We start from the raw sequence: 23,152 nt of genomic DNA, 5'->3' as shown, positions 1-23,152 counted from the left end.
AGTAAGGTTTATTCACCAGTCACAAAATGAATCAGCAACTGACGCATTAACAATCAACAATTGAAAAGGTCAACATTTTTACTCACAATCTTTCTACTTGATTTAATCATCCAGATGATGTAGTTGTTTTCCTTACTGCATAATAATCTGTCTAATCTAGCACTCATGTGACACTTTGACTGTTGAGTGTTTGCGAGTCAGAGGGGAAGTGACCATGGTGAGGTTCATGCTGTGCGTTGGTGAAGATGATCGTCTTTGTCAGAGTGCAGTTTATGAGAACATCGCTGAAGAGGCCACTTTTCTTCATGCAGTATAAAATGGATACCAGGCGCGTATGTTTTCACTTTCAAAATTACCGTTGCAGTAGGAACGACAGTAATCACTGGAAAACTTTCGCATTTCGGATAAAAAAACAACAACACATGGGAATTTCCTCTTTATGTGGAAGCACAGCCTAAGCATTTCCTGGAATTTTGAAAGTGACTCTGCACAGAAAGGGAGGAGCGAAAGTCAGTTTATTTTGTTGAATGTGGACCTTAACTTCAAATAACATCGTGGCTGTCAAAGGGATCAGTCATGGGCCTGCTGCTGCCGATCCTCCTTGCCTTTCTCGCTGCTCTGATCGGAGGTCTGTACCTTCTCGGGGTGTTTCGACAGAGGCGACTGGGAGAGCCACCTTTGGATAAAGGGCTAATCCCATGGCTGGGTCATGTCTTAGAATTTCGTAGGGACACATTCAAGTTCCTGGAGAGGATGCAGAAAAAACACGGCGATGTGTTCACGGTACAGCTGGGGGGGTTTTATTTCACATTCCTTCAAGACCCTCATTCCTTTGGGTCATTTGTAAAGGAGAGCCGTGAAAAACTGGACTTCGACAACTTCGCAGTGCAGCTGGTGCGCAAAGTGTTTGGCTATGAAGCTGTCAAGGAAGAACACAACTTGCTCCTGATAAGCAGCAACAAGCATCTGAAAGGGGAAGGCCTGGAAGTACTGACACAAGCTATGATGGAAAATTTACAGAACCTGATGTTGCACGACATAGGCTCAGCTGCAGACCTGAATACCTGGATGGAAGACGGCCTCTTCATTCACAGCTACAACATCGTTTTCAGAGCTGGCTATTTATCTTTGTATGGCAACGTGCCACACAAGTCAGAAGGCAGTGAGGAGCAAGCCAAAGAGAAAGACAGAGCCGAATCGGAGGCCTTGTTTTCCGAGTTTCGTAAATATGACCAACTGTTCCCCAACCTGGCTTACGGGATCCTTCCACCGATGGAAAAGATAGAGGCGTACAGGTTGCAGTCGTTCTTCTGGAAAGCTCTGTCAGTGCAGAAAATGAAGGCCAGGGACAACATCAGCCGCTGGCTGTCGGAAATGCAGCAGGCTCGAGAGGAGATGGGGATGAAAGAGTCGATGATAAACAAGTACATGTTTGTGCTTCTTTGGGCCTCTCAGGGTAACACGGGACCTTCTGCTTTCTGGCTGCTCCTCTTCCTCATGAAACACCCAGAAGCAATGACAGCAGTGAAGGAAGAAGTAGACAAGGTCCTGAAGGAAACCGGGCAGGAGGTCAAACGAGGCGGCCCCCTAATCAACCTGACCCGTGACATGCTGATGAAAACGCCCGTCCTGGACAGTGCTGTGGATGAGACCCTCCGACTCACCGCTGCTCCCCTCCTCACCCGGGCGGTCCTCGAGGACATGACCCTCAAGATGGGTGATGGGCGCGAATACTCGATTCGCAAGGGCGACAGGATGTCAGTCTTTCCCTACAGTGCCGTTCACGTCGACCCAGATATCCACTCCGACCCTCGCTCTTTCAAATACAACCGCTTTCTGAATCCAGACGGGAGCAAGAAAACTGATTTCTACAAATCAGGGAAGAGGGTGAAGTACTACAACATGCCGTGGGGCGCCGGGGTCTCCATGTGCCCCGGGCGCTTCTTTGCCACCAACGAGCTGAAGCAGTTTGTTTTCCTCATGTTGGTGTATTTTGAGTTTGAGCTGAAGGATCCGGATGAGAAGATACCCGAGATTGACTTCAGGCGATGGGGTTTTGGATCGATGCAGCCGGACAGAGATGTTCAGTTTCGATACAGACTCAGATATTAAACCAATCACATGAATCGGAGTGCGATTTTAAACATCTCTATAAACTATCAGTTGTTCGTCATGTTCCTACGAACATGACAGCATGTTGTGCAATGAAATGTTTTGTATTAATGCTGATGATTCAATGAGCAGATTGTGGAAGTAATTGCAAAATGTTACATATTTTAGATATAGTTTTGAATATTACTAAATTGTCAACTCTATTCAAAATAAGTACTAATATGTATGCAAATGGGGATTTTGTGATTTGAAGATTTTATTGATATAACGTCCTCTCTTATGATCAGAAATCCCAGATCAGAGAACAGTTTAATCTGGTCAACAATGATTTTGAATAAACAAATACAATTTAACAGTGACTTTCTTTTTTTCCAGGATGATAATTTTAACAGGTGATGCCATATGTACACTTGTACGATGATACACCATGAAATGTCAGTATCTAGCAAATAGCAACATTCAGAGGTGAAGATTTGTATGGAGTTATCATTTTAATTTTGTGTATACCACTCTATGTTAGCTGCTGTTGAAGGAGACAGGCTGAATGTTTAACTCCACTGGAATGAGTAATGAGTAATGAGTAATGAGTAATGAGTAATGAGTAATTTCACCTGAAATATACTTTGCCTGATCCTGTCGTTTTCCACCTACTGCAGTCTGCACGTCATTACAGATATTACTGATTAGATGTCTTTAGATATTTATGCCTGACATAGTAATGATTCCCTGAATGTGAGGCCAAGGATCTCAGGAAGTAACTGTTCATGATAAGGGTTGATTGTGGTCATGCTGGGCACAACCTTCTTAGTCTCTTAGTCTGGCAGTATTCAGCCAAGGACACGTTCGTATCATTGTTGGAACCAATGTGTTCCCGATAGTTGAACCCTTGTGCGAGTTCAGACAGAGTGGTTTAGCAACCGTGCACAGCCACACGTTGTGGCCTCTCCCCTTCATCGAGCTGCTGCCAATAAACATCACTGCGTTATCAAATTATGACCCAGAACGGTCTCCTCTAACTTCTTCACCTCATCTCCACGGTTTCCATCACAGATGTGTGTCGACCTCCCTCTGCTTTGGGGTTTGAAGCATTTCAACTTGACCTTTGCATCTCACGCCACTCACCGAAGCACCATCATGGGTTTGATTGATTTTTCTACACCTTATTGACACATTGAGTCAGTTCATCAGAGACGTCTATCACCGGAGTCGGGGCAGATACAGGATCAGTAAGAACTTTCAATGGTTTAGGCAATAGAAAGCTGCAGCCAACACTTGGGAAGATACAAGACAAGAATAATACAATAAATGGTTGTGGATATCATTTGATAATCTGGAGGAACTTTACATTTTAAAGGCCAACACAATATTTTTCAGTGCAAACACTGATTTATTTTAAATTTTCTTTTAATTTTTGCAGATTTGATTTCACATCCATTTTAACATTAGTTATTTAATTTATTGATCAAAAATCACATCTCTGTTTGTGTAACAGCAGAGAGTGCAGATGTTATCTCTCATGTTTGCACACATACTTAATCTGTTAGTCAAGACCAGACCCGTGCACACACTATAAAAGTGGTGTCACTGTTCACTGCGAGGTCAAGGTCAGGTTTTACTCAGGGACGTTGACTTTCCGGAAACAGCACAGACTTTCTTTACGTGATGGTGCGATAACACACGTCTGTTGTTAGAGTTTTTCTAACCTGTAGTAAAACCTTTACGTGGCCAAGATAAGAAATCACATTTTATGATGCCGAGGCCTATTGGAGGAGAAAAAAAGTACAGTGAATTGCTCAATTACCGATTGTGAAATTTAAACATCATCATCAGACATTGTTTAATCCTCGTGTTGTCCTTGAATCAAAATGACCCGCAGCTGTGTTCAACCAAGCTCTATTTTATTTTCATACTTTTTGGGATCATTGGTGACAAGGAGGCTGTGAGGGTTTCTTCAAAGAATGATGACCAATGATCCCAAAAAATATAACAATATAGAAATAAAATAGAACTTGGTTGAACACAGCTGCGGGCCATTTTGACCCGAGGACAACAGGAGGGTTAAACTCACCATATAAATTGGATGGGACTTTAGCATGTAATATTAATATTAATATTAATATTAATATAAGGCATCTGAGACTAGAAATGGGTATTTTTCTCTCGCTGACCTAATGTAACATACTGCTGGGTTCAATATTCACTTCTTAGTTTATATAAGAGGTTAGAGGTAAAATCCCATGACATCAAATGGCTAATGAGTATAGGTTGCAGTGTATTTGGAAATAGGTCAATAAACTTTACTTCCAGGAGTCTGCCTGGACCCGAAAGTGCACAACATGGTTATATTCTCCTAAAAAACTGATCACAGATCAGATGTTGCCACAGATCAGATCACAGATGTTGCGGTAAATTTTCAAATTAAAATGCTGCTGTTGCAATATCAGGACAAAATTTCACTACAGGTTCCTCTGTTGGTACTTTACTGCGTTAAAGGTGCTTTCACGAACTTTAGATTCAAAACTGACAAAGAACTCAACGTTTTAGGGAAAGAAAATTTCACACACCCTCTCACACCATGTTTAGTCAAACAGTTACTTCGATGTGGGTTCTAACACTCAATGCTGTCTGTTGTTGCAGGTGACACGCACAAACACATGCGAAACAAAACCACACGCCAAGCCCCATGCACACAGAATAAAACAGGTAGGCTATGGTTAAAGATAAGGAGCAGCTGCTTTTTTTTTTAATTACGAAAATGAAGTGGGATTTTGACAGATGACAAATGATACAGTTTAAAATATCAACTAAAACCTTGTCATGATGGTTCCTGGGTTGATGAGAAATTGGTGGTGGAAAGTACTATATTTACTCAAGTGTTGTTCTTTCTACGTAACTACATGTATTTGACAGCTTTCACTCCTAAAAATGAAGATTTAACACAATGGATGAAATAGCAGACTTTTAAAATACAACACTTCATTGAAGATTTAATCTGTGCTTTTCCCACCTGTTGGGTTTCTAGTCAGGCTGACTGCAATGTTATATAAGAAAATAAACACGTTACTGGGCTGCATCCTGTTGGGAGAAAGTCAGATGTCAAGCAGTAGAAGCACCAGCTGAATAAACAAAGGACAATATTTTTTTAAAGATGCAAAGATTTTTTTGGAAGGACCAGTCAAATATGGAATGAATATGAGATCTACTGGTATACAGTATATTTATTGGATCAACTTTTTTTTTCAGAATATGTGCTTTTTCCTTATTAGAATAAAGACAAATAGCTGTTTTAAATAATAAATAAATAAGAGCTTGTGTAATTACAATGATGCATTCTCCTATGGTTCTAAATATTCATTGTGTGTTTTATTTAGCACATTTTGGGGTGCATGTCTTGTGCATTGGTTTTAAGGTAATTATTTTCATACATTACAATTAATTACTGACTCTTTGTGCAAGTTCAATGTCCAAACTAGTACCAAAGAGAACAAAAAAATTGTTTTGGTATTCATCAAATTTTTTGGCACACCATGGGACAGCTGAGACAGGGGTTGTCGTCCTATATTTCCATCACTTGCCAAAAAACAACAACAAAGTGTTCTGAAGCCAGATGAGGAAAAGACTTTTGCTGTTGGCCAAGCTGCTTGGCCTTGAAAATAACCTTTGCTGATGCTTGTTTTGTTTCTTCAAAACATGCATCAGAAAAAAGGTTGACAGATACTAAAATGTGTGGAATATCCAGTAATACACTGAATATTGACTTAAAATAGAACGGGATGTATAGCTGCTGATAACTGTGGTCATAAATTCATGTTCACACTCACACTGAGCTAAATCAGGAAAATGAAGGTTTTGGAGGTCCAGAGCTACAACACTGCTGATTTCTGTGTGAATGAATGGGTTTGTAGTCATCCTGGTCATCCTGGATTAAATAGATAAACAGTCGGTGGTCATGGCAATGGAGGCGGACGAGCTGGCGAACAATGGGGCCTTTGGCAGGATGCTGGTCTCCTGAGAGTCCTGCCTGTACTTGGTGGTGAGGGGTTTTGAAGAAAAATGACCCATTGTTTTTCTCATCCTACTACGGAGCCTGAGCAGTGAAACGATGCCTCTGGATGCCCGCCCAGGATGCTCCACCATAAAGAATAGAAAAAGTTCCTGCTTTAACCACATGGACAAGTAGGTACAGCCTTTCATTGTCCTTCTTTTTTTGCAGTCTGGTGCCGTGGATTATACCGGAGGTTTTAATATCCTGTTCTCGTTGGCTTTATAGCTTAAAATTTTTAGCAGCATTTAAATTCAGCGGGGAAAAAAAGATGTTCATTCAAGTTGAAGTGGCAGAAATAAGCAGGTAGATGTTCTACTTTTTTGCCGAATCATAATACAGTTCATAAAATCTTTAGAGCGGGTGAAGGAGACACCAAGTGAGGCTTCACGGTTTTTAATGCAGCTGACTATCTTAACCTCTGCTGGTGTGTTGCCGTGTTACAGGGTTAAAATGATTTCTATTTTAGCTAACATTTAACATTAAGTTAACATTAAGAACTTTAGTGTTTTATTATATGAAGATTTGACACAATGAACAATATAACAAGATTTTGAAATAGAACAGATTGTTAAAGATTAAACCAGTGGTTTCCAAACTCTTCTTCACATTTCAGATGTCTATGAGTTGTTAACAGCTCCACCAATCAGAGATTTTTCCCTCTAACCCTCTTACATGGTTCAATTTCAATAACTGTTAAAAGGATTCAATATCTCACAAAAAAAAAATCTAACAGAAGAGAAAAGGATAAAAACTGAAAACAGATTGGTGAATCAAAACATGTGAATCCGTCTTTTCTTGTTTTCTTTCCCAGTAATCAATCTGATGGCCCTCAGATTTATCTGCTGCCTTTGTTAATAAAACTGCATATAAAGTTCAAACTAGCTGTATTAGTCAGAGGGACCAAACCAGGACTTTTATTTTAATACTTTAACTACATTTTGCTTCTAATACTTCTGTACCTTTACTTAAATAGGATTTTTAATGCAAGAATTTGACCTGTAATGGAATATTTTAACAATGCTGTACGGGTACTTTGACTTAAGTAAGGGATGTGAATACTTCTTCTTCTACAGTAATCTGCATATGAATTGTGCTGGGATTCAGCATGAATTACACAATAACTACTCTCCTCATCTTATAATTAGATGTATTAAATGCCTTAAAAGTCTGAATCTCATCTTGTGAAGGTTTTCACTGTAATGTTCTTTGTGATCTTGATAGCTTGCCACATGTTTATTTGTTTTACTGCTCACACTAACAGGACTGTTATCGTTGAACCTGGTCAGTGACAGCCGTCTCTGGACAGTTCAGATCAGTTTATGCCTGTGAATTTCAACATTTCTAAAATGTTTGGGAAAGGTCAGAGGAGTCTGCGTTAATTGAATGCATGATTGCCATCCTGTGGCTAAAAATGAGAAATAAAATAAAGCTCTAATTAAAGGAGGCCTTCAAATATAAAAAAAATTCTGGTTAATTTGTGTTCACTAGCATTTAATTAATCAACACAGTGTATGATTCACTGCATACATCATCACATATTCACTTGAGAATATTCACAATGACCTGGAAGGTGAATATTTCGTTCAGCAGATTGTCTGTTCTTATCACCGACTCGAGAGTCAAGCTTTGAATGTCACGTGTGTTAACTGTTACGCATACAGTACGAGCATATGTAGAGTTTTGATCTGAGCTCTCGTTGCATAAGTGTACGCCGAAGATAGAGAGTATATGGCCGTTATCATAGGGGTCCTGCAGCGTCGCTATCAGTGTTTGGAGTTCACTCAACGGGAGAAGGGCAACGGCATGAAGGCGTCTGCGAGGAAGGAGGAGCTGCAGTAACATATCTCTGATAGTGCAAATGACCCTGACTAGGTCTGCTGCTCCTTTGGGCTTTCCCCGGCTCGGCCCGTGACATAGACGGTAAAGACAAGATCATGTCAAAGATTAAGGCCCTGCAGCTCTGCAGGCAAAGCGTTGTTATTTTGTTTATTTGGATGAGTAGTTGTGTTGGCTTTTACTGCCCTAATGGAAAAGTCGGTGTAAAATAACACTGTGTAACAAAGCAGCTAAACATTACATTATATTTGTGAACGAAAGTGATTTTATTGATGTAGTTCACTTCAATCATACAGTCTTAATTATAGAGTATTTATAATTATTCAAGGGCTTCATCACAGTGCCAGATTCTAGTAAGAATATACTGAATACTTTTGGTATCCAGCCACCCAAAGGACACAACCTTTCCTTACATGACATCACACTACCTTTTGCCATAAATGAGGACTCAAGGACTAGAGGTGCCAAGTTGTTTTTTTGTTCTTCCTTTTAGATTTTCCTACATTCATTTGGTCTGGGTTTTTTTTTTTAATTTTATTTGATTCTGTCTTATTTTACAGGGCGTATTGAAGTATCGAGTGGAACTGAAAATGTGGTATAATTGTATTATAATAGAGGTATTTCAGATCAGAGTAATTTGGGGGTAAATTTATGAAGGCCTTCATAAAAAATTAGAGTAGATTGTCGGGGTGTTGAGGGATAACAAAGGGATGTGATATTGAAATGAAACTGGGTTGCACCGACTTGTATGAATGTAGTTAAACTTAACAACTGATTTTTATTTGATTTATTTTTGCACATTAAGTTTTGGTATTCAGTATATGGCTGAATATTTGTATATTTGTATGAGTATTTGGCGCTTTTTTTTTCTTTTTTTTTTGTCTTTAAAGGATCTTGTCTACAAAATATGCGCCATTTGTTAATTTCTTACTAATTTTAGAACCTATATTCCCTCCAGGTCCCCTAAGCATCCAAAGAATTTGCTGGAAAAATACCAAGAATAAGTCGTCAGTGTCCTGTTATCAACCACCTTGCTTTCCGAATGTCTGTTTTTTCTATAGCTCAATCTGATTTAAGGTGTGCTGTTATGGATCTAATTTACAAAGAATATTTGGATACAGGTAAATTACATTATATTCATCGTCTTTACATGGAGCAAGCTAAACAGTCAACAAAATCAAGTCAGAATGAAAGAAAAATTGGTGACTGTTCTAGGTATACTTGTTAGAGGATGCTATTCCTGAAGAATATTACATGACTCAACTGTGTCACATAGCCGACAGCCGTACAGTCACCTGACAACAGTTAAAAACTGTAAATTGCTGAACTGCTGTTTGTACACTTTAAAGTGTTCCCAAAATTCCCATGACAAAAATCGAATTGTCCCTCAGATGTAAACTGGTACAAAGTCCACTCATATTAGTGATACAGTAGATCACCTACATCGTTTTAATCATATTTCTCCCCTCACCTCCTCATCACAAATGTCTATACTGTAAGCAGCATGTTGGGAGATTCTTGAGGTGGTAAAATTAACCTCTTGTGAGGCAGCAGACCTATTCCAGTGGAACACCATTATTCTGTAGGGCCTTTAAAATCGTGCTGCTTGGTGTGTTTGCCCAGTGCTTAATAGAATTTGTCCAATTGTAGGAGGCACATCTTTAAAGGGCACAAAGATGAGGTTTGACGCTTGCACACTTTGTTTGCTTGTGTGATGACATGGCTGTTTTAGTAAGAAGTTTCCTTTGTATTTTGAATACAGTGTGATGCACACTCAATATAAGTTGCTTTGCTCGTATGTGGGAGACGCGGCGCCCTGGCTGAGGGAAGTTGTTGGCATCCACCTCAAGGCTTTTCATCTCAGTCGCTTCAGTGGAGTCCAGCCTTAGTAAAACTGGCACGGGACGCACTCAGCCCGGGGGTTGGATAGACTCGGCGGAGAAACTGGGAGAAAAATGAACAAATGCGATGGGACTGCCACCACTCTCAGGCTGCCTATAGGATCGCCCCTCACAGCCCGGTAAGCGTAGCTTAATAATAGTGGTAGGAGAGGATGAGAGAGGAGGAGTCCGAGCACCAAGTTGAATGTCTTTTGCTCTGGTGTCTTGTGTCACTCTTTTCTCCGGGGGGGGGGGGGGGGGGGTGAGGAGGAGGAAGAGGAGGAGGAGGAGGAGAGGAAGAGGAGGGAAGGAGGGGGGGGGCACATCCAAGTCACATGGTGGAGCTTGATCTGTTACATAAACACAGACCTCCACAGCCCCTAGTCTGCTCAAATCAACTTTGTTCAGTAAATACATGTGGCCAAAACTCTCGTGATGACACTTGTGGCGGCCAAGGAGAGTCGTCGAGATGCTCCCTCCTCCGTGTTGCATCACTTCGCCACTCAGTGCGCCGCAAAACCTCACAGCCCCCAGTGAGCTCTTAAAGGCAGAACTGTTTGGGAACTCAAATATTTCTGTAATTACGGAATACACTGATACACATTTGTGAATTGGTTTATACAGCGAGTGTTCGCTCTGCACCGCTTTTTTTTTTTTCTTCTTCTTTTTTTTTTTTTAGATGAATTTTACCTGTAAGTGCATGAAACAATCCAATAAATTTGTCAAATGTCATGTTAGGTTTTTCAAAAGTTATTTATATCTCACAGATGCTACCACAATGGAAAAAAAAAGGGATCTATTTAACATCAAATACAACCTTCAAGTAATGAATAATAAACACTCTCTTTTGGCAGTCACATGGTGCCAGTCCTTGTAACAAGAGCAATGTCAAATGATGTCTTACAGGGGAATACTGTAATATTGTTCCTGGCTCTGGGCAGACCAATCAATATTTATCAACGTGAACTACAGTCTCCCAAAGCTAGAATAGCCTGACATGTTCGAGGACACAGGAACAGTGAATTCAAAGCTACGCAGTCATTCTGTTGACGGCTGCGTGTTTGTTTGTTTTATATGACTTTGTGTGATTCAAACATTTGAATGCAGTTTTGGGAAAATAAATCTGACTTGCAGATTTTATTGTTTTATAACTCCTTTTGCTATTTTTTTCACGCTAAATGCAGCTCGATTATAAATGACCTACTAGATTAATAACCGTTTTTTTTGTTGTCGTTAAATGAAGGTAATGACACATATCGTGTTTTTTTTTTTTTTTTTTTTTAAAGGTAGTCAAAGATAAAACCTTGACATTTTAAGAAAAACCTGCTGACAGAAAAGACCTGTTTCTGAGATTTTGTATTCTCTCAGCGTCCTGAAACCTGTCTGCAGCTCACGTCCACGGAGAGCAAGTTCTGCAACTGTCGAGAAACAAACACTCGAATTGACTTTGACTTCAAATCCCACAAATTTTCACTTATTAGCCGTCTTTGCTGAACCATCTGTGTTTTTTTGGATGACGGGAAGATTTTGGAGGGAGAGGAATGCGTTGCAACTTAAAAGCACGTGCTTATTGGTCCCTCAGGGAGAGCACATGTCCAAACTCCGAATGCTCTAGTCACTCCAGCAGCATCCCCTGCTTTCTTTTCCTCTTTGCTGCACCAGGGGCGCTCGCTACGCCACATCTCCTCAGTCAGACGCAGAGGCCAGCCTTGAAGGCGAGGGCCTCCGGAGGATGGGTCCTGCAGGCCCAGATGACTTGGCTCTCAGAGCTTTCTTTAGACCACAAACTACTCAGACAGAATGAGATTTTAATGCAGCGGCTTTTTGCGCGCTGATATTGTCTCAGTCTTGATATTTATTGCTGAGCTCTTACTGCACTTGTAATATTCTGACAATGTATGAAGACGACGGAAATCAAGAGCTTCTCATCGTCACTTAAGGAACTGAGCTGAAACTACGTTCTGATTGATGGTGGACTTACTGATGTTGCTGCCACGTTATTCTTTGCTTTATATCTGTAAACCAATCATAATTAAAGGGTTATTGAGGGCCTAGTGAACATTATAATAATACTGTGACAATGACCAGACACATTTCTTTAATGCAAGCCAGACACTAACCCGTTCATCTGCACTCTATTAAAAGTAGATGAGTTTAGATCCTTTCCAAAACCTGACAGCAAGACATGGAGAAATTATTTTCCTATTTTAATCACGCATGAATCCCCTCCTCATCTGTGCTTTGTTGTGTCGTTTCAGACTAAGAAAAGATCATGAAATACATGTGTACGTGTGTGAGAGACAGAGAGAGACTTCTTGTCCACATGTGGCCACCTGTGCCATCATGACCAAAAACTCCATTAGATGCCTTAAGTAACAACGTGTGCTACTGCGCTCGGCAGGCCGAGGCGAAAGCCTCAAGAATAAACACCAAGTCGGAAAAGAAGTGGAGAATGCGACCTGTCCACTGCTCTGTTATCTGGCCATCTGCCTGGATGGAGGATCCAAATATTATGACACTCGATATGACTGAGCGTACCTTCTGGTTACATTCTGGCGGATCTGCGCAGAGGCAAGGTGGCTTATGTCTCTGTGACACTGCTGTCCTCAAATTACCTGTCTTCGTCTTCCCCAAAGTTGTTTTTCATAACTGTCACCCACTGTAAACTGTTATGTAATTGAAGGATAATAGAGCTCGCTAATCTGCATTTACTGTAGTGGATGCGCGTGTGCTTTGTGTGACAGTGAATGAGGGAAGGAAGTACTGATGTTTTTAAATTACTTTTTGCATTTTTACAAATGTCTCCCATGACTTTATGTATTACATTTATTTCTCAGTGAGCTGTAGCTGTTTATAAATCGTCGGGGGTCACGCGGAGATTAAGCTGAGATACATACAGATAGATGGAAGCATGGAGGGGCCGAAAGGGAGATGAAGTAAGAGAAAAAGAGAGAGAGAGAGACTCCCATCATCTGTGTTACAAATGTTGCACATGAGCGTTGGGGGGAGGTTGACTGTGTTGCGATTAGCACGCTCCCTCAGCTGGGTGTTCATTTCAATCTGCAGTGCGATATCCTCAAGTCTGAACCCTCGGATGAGGGTCACTAGCCAGAGGAGGATTTTTTTTTTTCTGCCTCTCTGTTTTTTTATACTTCCTTCTTGGGCAGAAGGCTGGTGTAATAGAAACCAGACACAAGCCAGAATGTGAGGCATTCACAGCGGCGAGACCTCACTTCTTCACAGAGTGGGAAAACGGGGTAAAAAGAAGTCCGATAAGTTTAGTCACTGTTCTTGTTTTTGTTGTTCTGGAAGTTGCTAATTAGACGGGGGAAGCCCAGGTCATTAGGATGGAAGTGGTAGTCCACGGATCAGATTGTGCAAGGGATATCTAGAAAGGGCAAAGGAGACCTTCAGGATGGGAAAAGCATATGCAACTTTTCCAGGTGAGTTGTTTCAGTTGACTTTCCCCTGAATCGACTGAATAATAGTCTCTGCTGAACTACTCTGTTACGTCACTGCAGATGCTCATACGGTTACGATGGATTCGGGGACCGTTCGTGAGGACCTGTGTCCGAATTAACCCCGTGGAAAGACAATTTCTATTGCAGCAACCTAAATTAAATAGTCTATTGAACATTTTGAAATATGCAAAGCGCCTGAACTCACGATTGGAAAGCTGTTACCATGCAAGTGTAATAATAATATATTTGGCTTTTACCTGCACTTGTGATGAAATACCTGATCCAAATAGAGAATTGTGCCTTCATCATAGAGAGAGTTTTTAACTATAGATGTACTCTCTAATAAATGCCTATTTCTAATTTGTCTTCAATAGACAGTGGCTATTTTTTGTGAAATTTAAAAACTTAATAACAACAATAATAATATATGATATATTTTAATATTTTCTACATCTACAACACCTCTTTAGCTGTTATTATACATTAAGTTGTATTTCAGAAAGATTTAAATCCTCAAAGCACAGCCAGTCTTGCTGTTGTTTTTCCTTATTTGACAAACATTAGAACAAAAATGGTCTGTTATTTGGGGGGTTAATCGCCTTATATGACATCTGAACAGATGTGTTTTTTAGCTCAAATTTATGAGTCTAATCTCTGATCTCAATTTTTATTTGGTCCGAAGTTGTCATTAACGAGAATACTCACGTGTACTTACTCTACTACTCTTACTGTGAAAATCTGGAGTTATTTATCCGGGCGAGTTCTACTAACAATGAAATCTCCACCAGGTTGTGAAGCCCTTATCAAAACAGCACGCATATAGGAGTGGTTATTGTGGCAAGACTAAGGTTGACGCTATGATACACAACAAATTCACTCAAACGTGACTCCTCAGTGAAAAGGAGCCCGTCTGCCATGCCGTCCTGGGGCGGACATGAGCCGCCCACCATAGGTGCCATCTGCCTCCGCGTGGCTGTAACCCTCCCCAGCGTCAGCAGTGCTTGAGGCCTTGTGGCGGAGCAACAAGCCTCTCCTGTTCCCTCAGATGGCAGGGGAGATGTCACATCACACGCCAGGGAATACAGCATCGCAGTCATGAGATCAACGTGAACTCTGCGGCGCCGGACAATGAATGAAGGGACAGAAGTCTACGCTGTCTCCGCGTCGCAGCTTCGTTTGCCTCACAGAGTCAGCAGTGACGCTGGCCGTGAGGAGAGCATGACACCGTGACATCTCATGTCATCTGTTGGGCATGGAGCGTTAAAGCGGAGGGAACAGTATGTTTCTCAAGTGGCCCTCTGACTGAAACGCACTCTGGTGCCAGAATGGGCTTTTCGTACATTCAGGGCTCTGTCGGATTCAATTTATGCTTTCAGTCTTTAACCCTGTCGGTTTTCACGAGGCTGATTAAGTATTTTTCTCTCTATTTTGTGCCATTTCAAAAACTTTTCGAGTGTGTCTGAATGGCATTACCCTTCATGCATCTACACGAGCCCTTGACTTTTGTATGGACAGTACAATCACGTAAAAATAGACTTCTCCTCTACGCCAAGAAGCCCTACTCTGCTAATGACACTGATATATTTTACATTGGGGTATATCCAAAGTAATTAAAACTATGACTACAAAATAACAGAAACTACATCCTTATAAGTTATCTGCGTATTAAGGACTTGATTGATTTCAAATTGAATCCAAGAATTACAGACTCTTTGTGATTGTTATTTACTTACTTTCATTTAATAATAATAATAATGAAGATTTATTTTACTTACAACCCTGCTGTGGATTTGCTTTGGTCGGAGAACTTCACACAAACAGCAAAGGTACTAAATATGCCGATACCACTGTGTGAAGAACAGTACGGTTCATTGTGGGTGACACAGTTTTACGAAAATGTTGAATACATCTCACAACTTTGCAGTCCCCGTTAGATCTTAATGAATTCGTCATTCTTTCTTCACAGATTCTAGTTGAAAAGCTTGTAAGAGCAACATGAGCTGGAGCTTTCTCACTCGCCTCCTGGAAGAGATCCACAACCACTCCACCTTCGTGGGGAAAGTGTGGCTGACTGTGCTCATCATCTTTCGCATTGTGCTCACGGCAGTCGGAGGTGAGTCCATCTACTCGGACGAGCAGACCAAGTTCACCTGCAACACCAAGCAGCCGGGCTGCGACAACGTGTGCTACGATGCCTTCGCCCCTCTGTCGCATGTTCGCTTCTGGGTCTTCCAGATCATCATGATCTCCACTCCCTCCATCATGTACATGGGATATGCCATCCACAAGATCGCCCGAAGTTCGGAGGAGGAGCGCAGGAAGCACCAAAGACTGCGCAAAAAGCCACCTCCTCACTCGAGATGGAGGGAGAGCCACCACCTGGCGGATGTCCTGGAGGAGGAGGAAGATGATGATGCTGAGCCCATGATCTATGAGGATACACTGGAGGTGCAGGAGGGCAAGCCTGAACCAGTAAGCAGCAGCGGCAAAGACCCACCAAAACATGATGGCCGCAGAAGAATTATGCAAGAAGGCCTGATGAGAATTTACGTCCTTCAACTCATGTCAAGAGCTATTTTTGAAATCGCTTTCCTTGCCGGACAGTATCTCCTCTATGGTTTTCGAGTTAGTCCTTCATATGTATGCAACAGGGTACCCTGTCCACACCGAGTGGACTGCTTCATCTCCAGGCCCACAGAGAAAACAATCTTCCTCCTCATTATGTATGTGGTGAGCTGTCTTTGTCTTGTGCTAAATGTGTGCGAGATGCTTCACTTGGGAATTGGCAGTTTTCGGGATACTCTTCGCATGAAGAGGAACCGGGGCCGACGGACGTCCTACGGCTACCCGTTCTCTCGCAACATCCCGGCCTCCCCTCCAGGCTACAACCTTGTGATGAAGACAGACAAACCCAGCAGGATCCCCAACAGCCTCATCACCCACGAGCAGAACATGGCCAACGTGGCCCAGGAGCAGCAGTGCACCAGCCCAGACGAGAACATCCCCTCTGATCTTGCAAGTCTGCACCGGCACCTGCGGGTTGCACAGGAGCAGCTCGACATGGCCTTTCAAACATACCAAACCAAAAACCACCCACAAACCTCCAGGGCCAGTAGTCCTGTATCGGGGGGCACGATGGCAGAACAAAATCGAGTCAACACAGTCCAGGAGAAACAAGGAGCGAGACCGAAGTCAGCCACAGAGAAGGCTGCAACCATCGTAAAAAATGGGAAGACCTCTGTCTGGATCTAAATGAAATAAATCTAATTTAGTAGATTAGCAGTAAAAACTCTCTCCAGAACTGCACTGTGAGCCAGCTGGAGGATGTGTGTGTGTGTGTGTGTGTGTGTGTGTGTGTGTGTGTGTGTGTGTGTGTGTGTGTGTGTGTGTGTGTGTGTGTGTGTGTGTGTGTGTGTGTGTGTGTGTGTGTGTGTGTGTGTGTGTGTGTGTGTGTGTGTGTGTGCGTGTGTGTGAGAGAGAGATACAACTTTGGACAATAACAAGTGAGATTTCAATCACACTAGCTGAAGACGTACAGTACACAGTAGGATTAGTTTTTGGGAATAAAAAAGAAGAAAACACGTGAAGAAATTATCAAATCTAGTATCATGAATCCTCTTTGTTAATGTAGTGTGTCATGTTGTGCTTGCCATAGCTTTTGGATATGGTTAAGATATGCTTACTTTAGTTCAACATCTCTAATCCCTACTAAAATGTCCAAAACAGACTGCTTCAGGCTATTTATCTGAAATACCATTGATGACCACTGAACTGGATTAAAGAGGAGAAATTGATCTTGTATGAAAGCGTGTGATTGTATTCTCGACCCAAATTTGAAAATGCAGTGAAAAACAGTGCACAAATGCACAATGACTCATTTCTGAAGAATGGTGATTGTTGTTAGAAAGATGCATGTTTAATATTTGGAGGAGTGTTTTTGGATGTGGTGTTGACGAGTGCTGCTTAAAGCCAAGTAAATGTGAAATATTTTGATAAAGATAATGAAATGGGGCTGTGTCGCTGAGGGCTTTTCTGGTAAACATCTGTGATGATACTTCAGTCATTGCGTGCGAAGCCTCTATGTATTCTACTGTTTTTCAAAGCCTTGCAGTGTCACACATGAAGAGAAGGAGGTAAACAAAGAGAAAATCAGATTATTTTCGAAATGAAGACCCGATTTTCTGCAATCTGAAGCATTTGACGTTTGAAGCACGCTTTGCAACTGGGAACAAACAGGAGAGACTGCAGTAAACATCCCATCCTTAGCTATTCAATGAGCCCTTACTTTGTGTTTAGGCATGTCACTGAAGCAGTATGTTTCTAAAATTGGTTTCAGAGTAATAGTTAACCCTGCCTTCACTGTTTTCATACTTCAAAGTGCCTCAAACTTTTAAAGACTGTTCTAGTATTTTATTCATGAAAAAATAAACTTATTTGAAACCTCTGATTTCCTGCTTTACAGTAGCTCTCTGCTTTGTCTAATAACAAAGACATGTCTAAAAGTGTAAACGTTTTCAAGTCTTTCTAGAAGCCTCATTCAAAGTCAGAAACTTGCAAGGAAATTGGATGTTCACAAGTATAGCAATATATTGTAGCGCTTGTAGCAAACTGTAAATGACTAATTTATTAAAGCTGATTACATTTTATTTCACGCTTGGGATAACACATGTTGAGATTCATCTGTCTTATTTATGAGTATGCTAAGAAGAATTTTGAATTGTGGAAGTAAACCTGTGCTGAGAAAAACAAGAGCTTCGTAATACTCATAGCGTTGGTGCAGGAGGGGCGTTTCCTGAGAAATCACACACCATTTTATTATCTTAAATAAGGGAAAATGTAGTTAAAGGGAGAAAACAGCACTTTTAAAGAATCAGCTGAAGCAACAACAACAACAAAAAAACATAATAAACTTTTATTCGTAAAACCAGGCTTAATGTATGTATCAGAGGACTGAGTTGTGGAGAGAAGAAAGCCCATTTTTCCCATCAATTTATTTTAGGATAAGTAGCACCAGATGTGGAGTGCAGCTTAGAATACACAGAGGCGCTCCACACATGATGCTCATCAACAAATTATTAACAGATAAAACAATGCGTGTTTGTCTGAACTTTAGAAAGAGACATCGTGTCAAACTAAATTGAGCTTCTTTTTTTAAATAAAGGTATGTAAATGGCGGGTCTGGACAGTTGCTTCTTGTCGCTTGGATTTTTCTGTATGAGCCTTCGGCGTTCGTATCCTGGATGAAAACATTTGGTGTTCATTTATGAGCTCTTTTTCATCTGTTTTCTTGGAAACACACTTTTGCATTAGGAATCTTTTACCTGCTAATTAGTTACACACATTGTTCAGTAACTACAGGTGTTTGTGTGCTCATTTTACTTTTTCATCTGTAAAGTTTTACTGAGCAGTAAAAGTTTAGAGCCTCGATGAGAGGCATGAGTCACTATAACGCCTGTTCGGCATTTTGGCTTTGATATAAACAGCTAAAAGTTGTATATAACTTTTTTTTAAATGAGTTAAGCGAAGTAAATTGTAATCCTAACACTAACATAAGCACTCCAGAAGTGACCTTTGATGTGACCCTAAATTGTCATAGTTTGTTTATATAGCAATACAATAATTATTCAGTTCAGTTCCAGTTCTTCACCGCCTTTCTAAACCTCCTCAATATAATATTCTGAAATAATAATGATAACAAGGTTCTTGACATAATGACATTACAAAAACTGCAGAGTGATGTAAGATGTAAGAAGAAAACTTGTTAAAATAACAAAAATTATCTTCTTGAAATGATACAACTACAGAGCTTTTAACAAGATGGTGTATTTGGATATCACATTAATTATTTTGGATTATTTGTTTATATTGTTTATCAAAGGAGAGGGGATTTCATCAGGGTGGCAAAAACAATGACTTTCAACACTGATTTGTCTGTGAAATATTCTCTTGATTAATTAATTAGCTGTTTTGGTCTTTAAAATGTCAGAACATGGGCAAAATATGTTTCCCAGCAGCTGAAAATATCAAATTTTGTCCCAACCAACTGTCCACAAATAAAAAAAAAAATTGAGTTTATTTTTCTCACGAAGGACCAAAGGAAGCAGAAAAGATTCTCATTTTAGCAGCTGAAATCAGATAATTTTAGTATTTTTAATTTAAAAATAATTAAAACGATTAATTCATGATAGAAACAGTTGGCAATTCATTTTCAGTTGATCAACAATTAATTGATACATTTTTGCAGCTCTAAACCACGTATTTCTTGTATCGCTGATGATTATGTAAAGCATATACAATTTAATAAAGCAGTATTTGGAGTATTTTTTTTCTTTTCTACCTTAAAGTAAGGCGACAGACTCCTCATGAGCAGAAAAGTCTAAACCCAAAACAGTGCCGTCTCACCCACGTGCTCCAGTATTATCGAGCAAAGCATTGTGGGACTTCAAAATGGAGCTCCCTCTGAGGCGGAAAGCTGCGGTGTCCTAGTTTATGTAGCCGTCCGCTGTTACTAACAGTAACATAGTCGCTGAATTTAGGACTCACTACGCTCCCGCCTGTGCGACAACACACCATGGGGGTTTTGTGCCTCGTCCGGGGAGCGCTCGCTGTTAACGCCGGAAAGCGCGCCGGGTTGCGCCCGACGCTTCCCCGCTGCGCTCCGGGACCAGCGGGGATCCGTGTCCGGCGGTACAGCCAGGACACCGGGAGCCGAGGACGCGCCGCGGGACGGTTTGTGTGCTATCACCTTCCGCACAGGACCCTGCTCAAAATCCAGGGCCGAGACACGAGCCCGTTTCTTCAGGGGATTATAACCAACGACATGGAGCTGCTGAAGGAGCCCGAGCGCACAGCCATGTACTCCCACATGCTCAACGTACAAGGGAGGACACTCTATGACATCATGTTGTACAGGTGAGACTTCGTCACGACCTTTGAACACTCGTGTGTGTGTGTGTGTAATTTGGACCTGCGTCTCTCCTTCTCCTCCTCGCTCCTTTTCCGCTCTGCAAACAACAAAAGTGCGCACCAGAGCTAACGTGTGGCAAGAAGTGAGAGACAGAGAGACAGACAGACAGGCAGGCGGACAGACAGATAGACAGACAGCACTGTCATGATCTGAGAAAGTCAACGTAAGCGCTGTTATCTAAGCTGCAGGTCACAAGTGATAGTCCGCTCCAGCTCCCTCCTCCAGAGCCCTCCCTGCTCTCTGCGGTCAACTGTTCTCTCTTTTAAGGCAGCACAATTCATCATGTCGATTTTCTCATTTACAGATATTCTTTTATCACTGGATTTTAAACGGGGATAAAAGGTGACTCAAGTACATTTGCACAAGTACCGTTGCTTATTTTAACCTTGATCCGGTCTTTGCGGACACAATAGGGAGAGCTACGGTCCTCAAACAGGACATTATAGACATTATAGTCCCGTAATGGAAAATTCACCAAAAACATTTGGTCAAACCTAAAAAGAAAATTGTGAATTCTTTTTTTATTGTAGCGAAAATAACGTTTTCATTTCTGGATGGATTATCACAGACTGGTGTCTCTCATATTGTAGTCAGAAATGATTTTTGAAACCATTTCATATTTTCCAACAGCAGCGAATAGTCACACCTGTCATCCTCCTGGGTCAAAAATGACCCGGTCTGTTTTAAGTGCTTGTAAGGCATAATGGAAAATTCATCACAGCATTTTTTTTTTTTGTCAAACCTCATCAGCCAACTTCATTACAATTTGTTTACACAGGTTTTACACTTCTTCTTTTTTATTTATTTATGGTCATTAGACCTCCTTTCTTATGAAATTTATAATGCATCTTCGAGTAAAACAAGAAGCCACAATTATGTATTATTTTTATGATAAATAAGAACATTTCTTGATGGAATGTCACTGTCTGGTGCCTGTCATAGTTTTGTAAAAAAAAAATTTTTTGAAACAATTAAAAATTGTTTTAATTTGAAATGGTCTGGTTTGATATTGTGCGTGCGCGCGTGCATATATTACTTGAATATTTCTATTTGGTTACACTTTATACTTCCACTCCACATATCAGAGAGGACATAGTGTCCTTTTCACTCCCCTACATTTGTATGGCAGCTTCAACTACTTTCAAAATACAGATTTTTCACACCCTTCCTGTCCAGTTAAAACTATATTGGTGATTTAAATCTTGAATGTTTGTGATAAATTTAAGGATTAAATTGTCCTGTATGGTTTGAGAAAATGAATTCTCTGCAGATACCCTCCCCCCAATACGCTGTGGACATAACATTGTTACTTGTCATAATTCTAACTCTTGCTATTCAAAACACCATTTTACTAGTTATTTTGTATGTTGAAAATGACATATGTATGTCTAAAATTGTTTATGATTGTGCATATCTGACAGTAAAGTAAGAGTAACACTTGAACAGTTACTTTACTGCAGGAAATGTAGAAATCCGAAACTGACAGCCCAATACACACTCGTGTTGACGGATGGACCGACAACCCGATTCATTGAATCGAGTTATTTTACGTTAAGACAGCTTTTAATAGGACACCTGTATTGTTGTAACTAGCACACTGTGGTGACCCAGGTGTTTCCCATCATAGCTCCACCTAGGAACACCTAACCAGCTAAAATATAAGTAAAAATACCAGTGTGGTGGTTTTATGGTAGAGTTTTTTTTTTATTTTTTTTATGAGTCTCTCAACTTGCTGTATTTTCTTTCAGTCTGAACAAAGCAGAGGGAGGACACGGCGTTTTCCTGGAGTGTGACAGCATGGTTAAAGACTCAATCTTGAGACACCTGAAGGTGTACAAGCTCCGCAGAAAGGTCATTATTAGCCCCTGTCCAGAGCTCTCTGTGTGGGCTGTGCTTTCCCAGCAGAACAGCCCAAATCAAGAGGTCACGAAACCTGAGCTTAACTCCCCCGAAAAAGCTCTGGTATGGGAGGCTGATCCTCGAACTCTGCTAATGGGCTGGAGACTGGTGTTGCAAAGTCAAGTTGACCCCTTGGATATCATTGCATCATGTCAGAAAGGAGATACAGAGGAGTATCAGAGACATCGCTATGCCATAGGTATGACCAGTTAATAAAAGAGTATACCGTTTTTATTAGAAAATGAATGGTTTGAGATGTCTGGATTTGCATAATCACGTGCTCTTGAAAACTGTCGTCTAGGACTTCCCGAGGGAGTGAACGACCTTCCTCCCGGGGTGGCGCTGCCGCTGGAGTCAAATCTCGTCTACATGCAGGGCATCAGCTTCAGCAAGGGCTGCTACATCGGCCAAGAGCTCACAGCCAGGACTCATCACACTGGGGTGGTTCGGAAACGCCTGATGCCAGTGCGCTTGTCATCTCCAGCGCCAGACCTCGAGGAAGGAGCCGCGCTGCAAACGCAGTCGGGCAAGCCAGCTGGGAAGCACCGCGCCGGGGCAGGAGATCTGGGTCTCAGCCTGATCCGCACGGCGCACGCCAAAGAGGTGTTGACGCTCAAATCTTGTGACGACGCCACAGTGACACTTGAGGCCTCGGTGCCAGACTGGTGGCCCAAAGACGAGAAAATCAACTGAAGAGGAGGATGTTTTACAGCTACGTGAAAATATGACATGCATCAGATCTGACAAGACTTCTCATAGAGAGAACCCTGAAACAGTATGTTACACTGTCATTGCTCAACAGCTGCGAAGCACTCCTCTATTTTTGAGAGTAGTTTTTTTTCCCACCTAAAAGTGACTTTCCTAAATTTTTCAGTGTTATTTATCACAGATTTTTGCTCTTTCAAAGATGTATTGAAGCTCTATATAAAAAGGTGTATCAATCATGATGTGG

General features: G+C 41.2%; 3 protein-coding genes across 5 annotated transcripts; all 3 read left to right on the top strand.

The window, feature by feature from the left end:
* The first annotated feature begins 237 nt into the window (after positions 1-237).
* Positions 238-2,465, top strand: LOC138617308 (7-alpha-hydroxycholest-4-en-3-one 12-alpha-hydroxylase-like). Its single transcript, XM_069692213.1, has one exon. The coding sequence runs from the start codon at positions 577-579 to the stop codon at positions 2,110-2,112; it is 1,536 nt and encodes a 511-aa protein (XP_069548314.1). The 5' UTR covers positions 238-576; the 3' UTR covers positions 2,113-2,465.
* A 3,744-nt stretch (positions 2,466-6,209) lies between these two features.
* On the top strand, positions 6,210-17,781 carry gjc2 (gap junction protein gamma 2). Of its 3 annotated transcripts, none has more exons than XM_069692211.1 (2): positions 6,210-6,288; positions 15,301-17,781. In XM_069692211.1, the coding sequence occupies exon 2, from the start codon at positions 15,330-15,332 to the stop codon at positions 16,584-16,586; it is 1,257 nt and encodes a 418-aa protein (XP_069548312.1). In that variant the 5' UTR covers positions 6,210-6,288; positions 15,301-15,329; the 3' UTR covers positions 16,587-17,781. The 3 variants fall into 3 exon arrangements, with proteins under 3 accessions (XP_069548312.1, XP_069548311.1, XP_069548313.1); XM_069692210.1 differs by lacking the exon at positions 6,210-6,288 and adding an exon at positions 6,323-6,460; XM_069692212.1 differs by lacking the exon at positions 6,210-6,288 and adding an exon at positions 12,994-13,316.
* Positions 17,782-19,776: 1,995 nt separating this feature from the next.
* On the top strand, positions 19,777-23,151 carry iba57 (iron-sulfur cluster assembly factor IBA57). Its single transcript, XM_069692220.1, has 3 exons — positions 19,777-20,246; positions 22,050-22,399; positions 22,502-23,151. Exons 1-3 carry the CDS (start codon positions 19,906-19,908, stop codon positions 22,891-22,893), a joined length of 1,083 nt encoding a protein of 360 aa, XP_069548321.1. The 5' UTR covers positions 19,777-19,905; the 3' UTR covers positions 22,894-23,151.
* Position 23,152: the final 1 nt, after the last annotated feature.

This window comes from Brachyistius frenatus, unplaced genomic scaffold, assembly GCF_029030835.1.
Source record: "Brachyistius frenatus isolate BFR_SWC_R1_liver_20210118 unplaced genomic scaffold, ASM2903083v1 Contig_12, whole genome shotgun sequence".
NCBI lineage: Eukaryota > Metazoa > Chordata > Actinopteri > Embiotocidae > Brachyistius > Brachyistius frenatus.
Note: the sequence above shows the minus strand (reverse complement) of the source record. Positions and strands in the feature narration are given on the sequence as shown.